General features: G+C 41.3%; 1 protein-coding gene across 1 annotated transcript; it reads left to right on the top strand.

Moving 5' to 3' along the window:
• The first annotated feature begins 246 nt into the window (after positions 1-246).
• rgs5b (regulator of G protein signaling 5b) lies at positions 247-1,877 on the top strand. Its single transcript, XM_035170561.2, has 5 exons — positions 247-391; positions 525-620; positions 713-774; positions 882-1,045; positions 1,156-1,877. Exons 1-5 carry the CDS (start codon positions 348-350, stop codon positions 1,330-1,332), a joined length of 543 nt encoding a protein of 180 aa, XP_035026452.1. The 5' UTR covers positions 247-347; the 3' UTR covers positions 1,333-1,877.
• The last annotated feature ends 8,717 nt before the right edge of the window (positions 1,878-10,594 follow it).

Raw genomic sequence — 10,594 nt, 5'->3', positions numbered from 1 at the left:
TCGTTCACTTACATTCACACCCCTGTGAATGACCACAAAGACATTTATGACTGAGGAAGTAATTCCATCAATGTAACCAGCGCATGTGTTGTGCAGCAGTGAGGAAGTAGTCTGGAGGAAAATCAGCGTAGAGGCGTCACCTCATCCTCCCACACGTCTTCTCTCATTGGCTGAGAGTCATGATGTCACAGTGTGGGCTACCCTATAAAGAGTGCCTCTCTGACAGATGAAGGCAGACCAGCTGAGAGCTCACTCACTGACGGCAAGGAAGACCTGTAGCTGTAACATACAATACTTACAAACACTTTGGAAATATTCAGTCGTGAGCAGGAAGAAAAGATCTCATCATGTGCAGAGGACTGGAATCACTGCCCATCACCTGCCTGGAGAGGTGAGATCCACTGAGGTTTTCTTTCTATGGTGGAAAAGCGATCAGTTTTGCACTTTTAGAATATGACAGCTGGACTTAATTTACTTTAAATGTTTCTTTTATATTAACATGTTCTCTTTCTGTATCGTTGCAGGGCAAAGGAGCTGAAAGCTTTGTTTGGAAGTTTACTCCAGAAGTCAGATCACAGCATCACTGGCGCTGGACAGACAAAGAAATGTGACAAACTGAGGTAAGTCAAACAAAATTCAAGCCAGCGAGCAGAACAACAGAGGACAGCAGAGACTTTTAAAACTCATACTAATGTTTTTTCTGCTCCTGCAGGTTAAATACCGATGAACCTCTGAAGTGGAAGGAGTCGTTTGAGAAACTGCTCTCCTGCCAAAGTAAGCACACATCACGTCATACTCGACGCAGTATAGGTAGAATTGGGTCATTCCAGATGTTTTAAGATGACTCCCAGATGTTAATTGTCTCTTGCTCCTGTTTCCAGATGGACTGTGCCTGTTCAGAGCATTCCTCGTCAGTGAGTTCAGCGAGGAAAACATTGCCTTTTACTTGGCCTGCGAGGACTACAGGGCCACTAAACCCTCAAAGCTGGCCACTAAAGCGAAGAAAATTTATGAGGAATTCATTGGATCCGATGCACCACGAGAGGTAAATATCAAATAGGTCGAAAAGCCAAATAAGGATTTGCTCTGTTAACTCTGTTCATTTATCTTATCAGGCAGTATACTCATCTCTGTAACTCTTTTATTCATCTATAGGTAAATCTGGACCATGTGACCAAAGCCATCATCAAGAAGAACACGGAGCATCCCAGTCAGTCCTGTTTCGACCTGGCCCAGTCCAAAATCTACACCCTGATGGAGAAGGACTGCTACCCTCGCTTCCTCAAGTCCTCCACGTACCTGGAGCTCAGCAGAAAGACCAAGGCATCCTAAAAGTCTTTCTCCCTCTCATGAACTTTCCTGCGAGCTGCAGACGAGACGTGATGACTCCTCAAAAGGCACACAGGCTTTCTGACGCACAGCGGAGACCGGAAAAGGTTTCGGATTGGAATGAATTCCTAAGTCCGAGGAGTTTCACCCATGTGGAGTTATTCTGGAGACATGGGGGTTACACACCGGCCGGGGGTCCGAGCCGACAGCTACAGGAAGCTGAGGCTGTGACAATAGACTGAGCTGCAGATGTCTGACTCTGAAAGAAACACATGTGCTGTATATACATGGACAGCAGCCTCAGTGACATGAAGTACATCAATGCAGAGACTGACAAGAATGAATTTCACACAACTAAAACTACCACTAGGAGAGATGCACATCCTCTCCGTAGCATTAATTTGTATTTATTCTTTATTTATTAAAAGTTAATATTTATCATGTGAATGTTTGCCGTGCAGCTGGTCAGTGAAACTGATTTGAATTTATTATATTTTTTGTTATCTGAAGTACTGTATGTGAAACTTGAATAAAAGAATTTCCAGAGACAAAATGCTGCTGTTTGGTTCCATGGAAAATGTTAACGTGGATGTGGTCAGTGAGGGCAGGAGAAATGGGAGAGGGAGGAAGAAGATGGTCACTGTTACAAACTATGTGGCCTCAGTATGTTCCACTTCACAAGCAAGTGACAGGATGAGTCTGTGGGGCAACAGTCAATGGAAGGTGTGTGTGTGTGTGTGTCAAAATCTATAAGACATAAGCCACACAGGTTATAACACAGAGCATGCTATCTGTTCCCCCTGTTTCTAGTCTTTATGCTAAGCTAACTCCCCTGCTGGCTCTAGCTCAGGGATGCAGAACTTTTCTCCGATCCAAGGTTGATATGATTTCAGCCAATTTGTTTTTTTCATCTATTTCATCCATTCTGCAGCATCAGGGCTCCTTCACTAGTTCACATCCTGAATGAGGTTTCAGCCTATTAGCTTGCTCACCATAAAACCTGCCTGGGTAAAATAGTCTCTGTCAGAATTTAATAACGCTCTAGATTTGACTTTTTCATCACTGTGACCACATCCCTGAAAACTAGAGACTCATTCATTTATCTTTTAAGGATAAGGAATCATTTGTCGACTTAATTGAAAGTGCAACATTTACTTTTCTTTTTTCATTCACCCTGACCACGCTGTCCTTACTGGCAGGGACCATCTTAAAGGACATGTTAGTCTGCTAGTTTGTGTTATTTTCTTTAATTATAGGAAAAATAAAGTGCTGTCCTGAGAACTATTCAGCCCTACCACTGCTCTATTTCAATATTAAATGTGAAGGCAAGCCAGTTTTATCAATCTTCTTGTCTAACTCTAATATATGTCTAACTATTCTAACTATATTTAAATAACTGCATTGCAATGACAATGGTATAAACTCCATCTGCCGATGAAGGTCATGTGGTCAAAAGCTCAGGAGCAGGAATGACTGTAATGGAAGTTGAGGAAAGGGTGTTTTGTACAATCCTGTTACTGAGTATTAAAGAAACTCAAAATACAATAAATAGAAAAGATCACGTTAGGCACTGTGTTGTTGCAGAACTAGAAGAGAAGATTAATATAACTCTCAAGTCACTGAAAAGCTGCCGGAGTTATCTTAGTGTAGCATAAAGAAACAAGGGGAAACAGCCGCATCCCACACATGAAGTCAAGATAAAAATTCATTATTTTAATGACTTATACGTTATCGATGAGCTTTGGGGGTGCGTCTGGATTTTGTTACAATATGCTGGCTGTTTCCTCCTATTTCCACTCTTTATGCTAAGCTAAGCATCGGATAATTGTATCTTAGGTGAAGATGTTCACTTCAGCTGTTTTCAGACATGACCTGAAGGTAAAGTGCGGAGAATTGGCTACAAGGTTGATCTGCAGTTGCCTTTCACACATGCGCAACACAGCGGGAGGTCTTATCATCACAAACTCTCACAACATCTTCGTTGGTGTCTTCCATGTGTGTGTCACTACTTTGTTCACCGGGAGCTTTTAGGTTTTCATTTTGGTTTTTTTTTATTTTTGCGTCTGTGACATGTTAAGCCCCCCCCCATTCGCTCGGTTGAATCCAGCGGGGGATCCGCCGCTGTGTTCTCACATCGACTTCACCTGACTTTCTACAGACTTTATATCAGGAGGCCAGGCGGAGAAAGTCTGCAGATAATCCAAAGCCTCTTACTCTGACTTTTGCGATCACACATGCACCTCCTCCGGAGAAAACACGGACGATCTGCGGAGTTCAGTGCGTGTCTGAAAGCAGCTTTACTTATCTGATCAAATGACACAACCACTTTCAGACGTATATGAACTACATATATCTTGTTTATTTCATTTGATATAGATTAACGTTATATGAGAACTTTGCAACATTTGGTCGGTAGACTGCATATAAAGATGGTTGACATGACAGCAACCTAAAAGTAAAGCCAACTCGTCTTGATTGTCCCCTGGTGGCCAGCTGCAGTATAGCTCATAAACACTGTTTCCTCCATGTTAGTGGATGGGACATGGACCAAACTAAAAAGTCAAAATTCACATAAAATAAATTCATTTTTTCAATTCTCGTACTTCTTAACACACTGTTGTTTGTTCAAGTGTTCATTTTTTCTGTAATTTTGGTTTTGTATTTGATGTTATGATAACGGAGTGAAATGTCATGAATGACAGCTGAGCGATTGGTAGAGCGCATGTATCAGACCTCGATATCTTATTATATATCTTGGCCTCATTTCTATACATTGGGAGAAATTGGACATGCGTTGTCTATCTTTATATAGAGTCCTTGCTTTTGACACAGACAGGCTTGATGTTTCATCCTGTTACTTAAGCTAGAGCTTAGAAAGTCCTGCGCCATCTTCTCATCCAACTCTCAGCAAGAAAGCAAATGAGCACATTTCCTTCAATGTCAAGGTTAGTAGATGTGGGTCAAAGTTTAGGCTTGACTCGAGGCTGCAGTTTGGTTTGGTAAATGGGTTGAAGTGCAGGGGCTTTGAAGCACTACCACTGCTTGTTTAAAAAAAAAAGTTCATTATTCTGAGAAGCATCTGAGCATGAGGGCCAGTTGCCATGGAGACAGCAGACACCTACCGAGCACCTCCACAGGCAGGTTTGTTTACTACCTCAGTAGCCGCTCGCAGCCTGTGCGTCACAGCAGCCCCCCCTCCCTTTTGTAAATCGGCCTCTTCCCTCCATTCTATCACAGTCAATCCCCGCTGCCTCCTCGCCGCCTCCTCGCCGCCTCCTTGTCTCTCTGATCGCAAGCTCTCCCCTTCCCACGCTCTCCTGCTGCAAAGAGCCAACCCCTGTTCAAACACTCATCCCCTACAAAGGTGAGGGCGAAGTCATTACCACCACTCTCACACTCATGGATGACACAGGCTATCGCTCCTCTCCACCCTCTTTCTCTCAGCCTGAAGTGATGAGTAATGAGTCGTCTTCTGAGCCGGGACACACACTGACTGAGATTAAGTGAAGAAAAGCTGATGTGTTTTTTCTTTGGCTCAGTAAACTGAGACTCGTGTCCTCAGGGAAAACATGGACTTAACTTTTAATTGTCACTGACTCTTTGCCTTAGCAGTGGATGTTACACATATTGTCTTTGAAGAAGGATGACTTTTAGGATTCTGTGTGGGCATGTAGTCATGGTTCATTTCTAATTGCATCGAACTGTGGAAAAGAAAAGAAAGGTGTGGAGACCTGATCAGTCACGACTGACTGGTTGAACAGAGCTTGTATAGTCTTTTGTTTTTGTATGATATCATTTTTGTTTTTACCACTGATAATAACCGAGCAACATAGAGATAAGATTAAAGAAGATTAAATTAAATAGTTTTCATGCCTGTAGGAAAATTGGTTCACTGCAATAAGAACTGGGATCAACATTTTTAAAAATGCATTACTTTCAAAAACTTTTAAGCATTAGCGTTACAGCCTCTGGGTTGTAGTGTTCCTACTCTAATCAAATGCAGAGTGGAGAATTAGACTATAGTGATGCAAAACTGTGCATTCCTATGTGATGTGTGTAACTGCATGCAGATGGGTGGACAAAAGAAGTTGAGCTCTGAAAGAAGTAAATTTCAAGTGAATCATGTTGAACTGGATTCCAGTCAGCGCCTGACTAGCTCCTTTCCTGAGCTTTCTTGTGGTTATCAGCTGTAATGACATAATGAGACACCATGTGAGACATTCTCCTTTTTGTTTGGCAGAATCTTCTTATTAGCAGAAGAATTAGGCAAGTTCCAAATTGGTTTCCAGGAGCTTAATAATTAAATGTTGCTGCATCACAGCAAAAAAAAACTGTGACAGGTTAAACTAGCCATTGAAATGCACTTATGTAGGTACCATCAAAATACTCTGATCAGCCACAGCACTGAAACCAGTTACCTGTTTTTAATGTAATGGAACTAAACTCTCTCTCTTGCTTGATACTTTTCCTGTCATAATTCACTATCAAAATGGAGGCCAAAATGTAGCAACTAAAAACATTTAAAGGAAATACACATATTTTCCTAACATTACTAACCAATGGCTCAACCTGGTATGTCTGTGATGGACAGAATGTTTATTTTACTCTAATGTCTTTTAACTGGCTTGAAGGAGTTTAATCTTTATATTCAGGTTGGAAATACATATTCCATGCCGGCTAGCAAGAAATAACCACGTGATTATTTAATACGTCTCAATGGTTATAAAAGAACAAGATCAATAAACGGTGAGGATTATGAAGTGTTTACTCTGTAAACACAAACAGGTCCCACGCCTGGATGAGCTGTCATGGGAGGGGCTAAACCTGGTATTTGTGACACGAGTGACTGGATCAGTTTAAGTCGAGGGCTTTGAATGTCAGGAAGGTGGAAACCTAATGTGGCACAGAGCAGGTGGAGCTCTGTTCAACCGTGGATCTGGCTCCACTTCACCGGCAGGAGTGAGTCAGTATACCCTTATTAAAACACATTTGTTGTGCGAGCGATGATTAATATCATCACCGGCGGTGCTTGAACTTGGAACAGTGGTGTAAAAACAAAGAGCTGTAGTCATGGCTACCGGGTTACCAAGGCAACTAACACAGCAGCGGTCCCATACCGACATTCATTCCAAAATACAATTAGACTATGAAAGCTTCAACTCATGTTTATTTCATTTAGCATGGCCGAATTGAAAAATGGTTGCCTCAAATAAACTTGTTTGTGTCCACTGGTTAAAAACAGAGCCTCTTGTCAGGCATCATAAACAACTATCTGCTATTAAAACAGTAAGTGTGAAATATGAGAATATAACTCGTTGGTTTTGCTATTTCAACATCTGCCTTGCATTATTTTACTTCATAATGCTATGTTAAGCCAGCGGGAGTTGAGCCATATACAGAAAACAATGACTCATTTCGATAGGTAAAGCCACATGTGTTTGTTATTGGTGTATATTGCTAGGAACTGATAGAGGAGATGTTGTCCAGGTTATTCCGTTCGTTTCCACCCAGTGTGGGTTGGCATATGTGAACATTAACAAAAACAAAACTCAAGAAAGCCGTTGAAATCAACAATGCATAAGAAGTGTAACCTAAATTGTCTATTTCCAAGAGTCTGTCTCATAGGGAATCAATTTGTGGTGTTTCTGCAGCTCAGGGAGACGCTCCAATGTTTCTCATTTCTTTAGAAATAATCTGCTGCTGCTGGAGTCTCAGGAAACTCAAGAAGCAAAAGCTCCACCATCCCCTCCTATCCCCAAGTTCAAGACTACAAACTTACATTTTTTGTATCTGTATTTATATAGCACTTTTCTAGTCTTGATGACCACTCTTAACTTTTGAACTGACCCTTTTCCCACAATCCTTTTGTAATTTACTTCAAACATGCAAATTATTAAGTGACTAAATTATACACTAAGAGGCCTGTTCAGTTCCTGAAACCACATCTCACCATATATTTGTCTGTTGTGTTTACTCTCCCTTAATATATAGCTATTAATAACACTAATAATCAGTAGGATTCGACTTCAAACAATATTGTGAAAATCATGAACCCTTAAAAGTCATATATCATCAAGACCAGACATTAATCAGATGCTAATTGAGTCCATAATGCTAACAGCATTAGAATGAACGTCCATTCAGTCACCATTTAAGCAGATGATTTAAGTGGGAACTTAATGTCCTGGATAGTTGACCACGGCAACAAAATGAATATGGACAAAGTCAAACTGGGGCCAACACACATTTTAGGAAATACGCTTATTTGTTTTCTTGCCAAGAGTGAGATGAGATGATTGATACGATACTCAAAACGTGTCCATTAAATATCAAGCTACAGCCAGCAGCCTGTTAGCCGAGCTTAGCATAAAGCCTCGCTCTGTCCAAAGCAACACAATCCACCTAGAGCACCACTCACTAGTTAACACATTGTAGCTATTTTTTCACTCCATACAAAAATAGCCAGCTGGTCAAAGGTGACTGCAGCTGGATAACAAACAACCCAACAATCAACTCAGCATAAAACTAGAACTTGTTGTTTTTACCCTTTTCTTTGTTACAGATTAAGTAAACAAGCTTTAACAGCCTATTCGTCCTAAGTTATCCATTTCAGGACTGACGCCTCAGTCTTACACGGAACACTCACATGTTTCCACTGAGTGTTGGCCTCCACCAGCGCCAAACAGATTTTTGGTGATTTTAATGAACATCAAATTTAGACATGACTGGGTGAGGAGAGGGTCTAGATTGACGTGTCTTAGCATTCCCTCTCTGTGATTGGTAGATATATGTGGTGCTGTTAGCGCCTAAAAGTCAGAGGCCATTGTTTGCTGATGAGAGCAATGAATGGCTCCCCCTGGTTTGGGACAGAGTGTCTGCCTCAAGTGTTCAAGTGTCTCTGGGTCTTGTCCACAAATTGGGGTAGCAGGTAGCGAGAGAGTGACAGGCATTGCAGAAAAGCAGGTGCTGGACCTGATTATTGTGGTGAAGAGGGAAGTGACCCTTAAGGTGAACCATTAATTCACTAGTCAATACATTCTGACCCTCATCTATGGTCATGACCTTTGGGTGGTGACCAAAGTGTCTGAAATGAGTTTCCTCCACAGGGTGTCTGGATTCAGTCTTAGAGAGGGACTCTATCTAATGAGGGGGTTTGAGCCTATGATTAAGGATGCCTTCTGGGAACCTTCTATGTCGTCCAAGAGGTAGGAGACCATGGGGTAGACCTAGAGCACATTAGCGGCATGGGTCTATAAATGGCAACATCTGTCTGTTGGTCAGTCCATCACATTTGTCTCTATTGGATTGCTTTGACATTTGTTACAGACATTCATGGTCCTCAGGAAATGTGTTCTACTGACTTTGTTGATCACCTACCTTTTCCCCCCATGCTGCCATAAAGTTGCCATTTGATGTTGAGCAGAAATGTCTCATCAATTACAGTCATTTGCATTTGGTACAAACATGTACGTTCCCATAAAAACATGGAGTACGGGACAAAACATGTGGTGTTACAAGTTGGATGCAAACCCATTCAGTGTGTCTACTGTAATTAGAGTACAAATACAGGAGAGCGAGCGAGACAAAAGCCACACAGCTTCCACTTCTCGAGTAGATGATGCTGAGTGTTTAAATAACTGCAGCCTCTGACGCACATGCTTCGCTTCATTCATTTCGCAATAAAAGCCACACAGGGATTGTTCCCCCTCGTCTGTAGTACTACTGCTTTCCAATAAAGTGTTGACACACATATGACACACGTCTGACACACGTCGGACACCTGCCAGCTTAATAAGCTGGCAGGTGTCACTAAGGCAGCAGAAACTGGGTGCACCGAGCAAGACGCAAGCGACTTCAAAATGAGGCAATTGACAGAAGACGGTCACCTCAAGCACCGAGTACAGTATTTCTGTTCTCTTCAGGGAGGATCTCAGAGTACAATTTGTCCCCAAGAAACAGCGACTGGACACCTTTATCCCAGAAAGTAAATGATGGGAGGGAAGATTTTTTGCTCAAGTGACAGAGCACTCTGTTCATTTGGACTTTAATGGATGGTGCCTTATACCGAGACAGAAAGTACAACAAATTGTGCTGAGTTGTTCCTGACAAGGGTCAACAAAAGACAAGCTGCACAAAAAAGATTTTAAAAAAGAGCACGTAGAATAAGAAGCAGCATCTTTAAGACTTAAAGTGAAGGTTTGACTTCAGCTTGGTCTCACATGCTGCTACGAGCTTTATATACTGTAAAATACAAAGAGCTCTCCTGCCACCTATTGGACAGAACACATAACAGGCCTGTACAGTTGAAGGAAAAACAAAGGTGCAGGTTTGACTATAAATTTATGGCAAAGACAGTTTCATGGACCTCAACAGGGAGAGTAACATAAAATGTGCTCTCCACTTCTAAGCAGGTATGTGGTTGTTTAATAAGAAACTGGTCAGTGTAACAAAACATACGATTTTTGATAGTCAATTATTTTTATATCACACCACTCTGCTGCTTCTCTCAGCTCTGTGGATCATGTCATTCAGCTCATTGTTCATTCTTTTGATTTTGTGGCTCACAACTTAACTGTTTTTGCAGCAATATGCAGCTAATTAAAATTCTAAAAACACACCGTAGAGCTACCAAAGCACCAACAAAGTGTTTTACCAGGGGTGGAAGTTTAGCAGCAATGAGACTTTTATTTTCAGGGGTTTTAAAGCTTTTTAAACTTAACATAATGTAGCAGCACTGAAGTTGCATCCAACAGCTGATGCTTTCAAATGTTTTTGTTATATTCTTCAAATCTGCTGGTTGAATATTAATTCATATTAAAAAGTAATCATATCTCTTTTAAGACTTAAAGTTTATTTAAGGTTCCACTCCTTGGCTGCCTGTGTGTTTTAGAATTGATTTTAGAATATTGCTATTGACGTTCAGGCCCTTTGGCACTGAGTTGGCTGAGCTGTTAAATCAGTCCTCACCAGCCCGTAGCTTCCAATCTTCCACTAAGACTCTGTTAGATATTTCCTGGTCGAGAATGAAAACCAAAGGCGACAGGGCTTTTCCTGTCAGGGCCCCAACCTGCTGAGATAGTTGCTCTGCGGAGCTTCACTCTCTACTTTTTAATCTTCTCTCACAACATTCTTTCACTGAGTGCCTTTACCTTATTGTTGTTTCTATTACTTTTATATTTATTTTATGCTACTCTTTTACAATTACTGTCAACAGTTTCATGTCCCATTGAACTTGTTGGCTCTGATTTTAAATGATGCAATATGT

This window comes from Hippoglossus stenolepis, chromosome 11, assembly GCF_022539355.2.
Source record: "Hippoglossus stenolepis isolate QCI-W04-F060 chromosome 11, HSTE1.2, whole genome shotgun sequence".
NCBI classification, from domain to species: Eukaryota; Metazoa; Chordata; class Actinopteri; order Pleuronectiformes; family Pleuronectidae; genus Hippoglossus; species Hippoglossus stenolepis.
The sequence above is the reverse complement of the archived record's forward strand: the minus strand, read 5'-3'. Positions and strand labels throughout refer to the sequence as shown.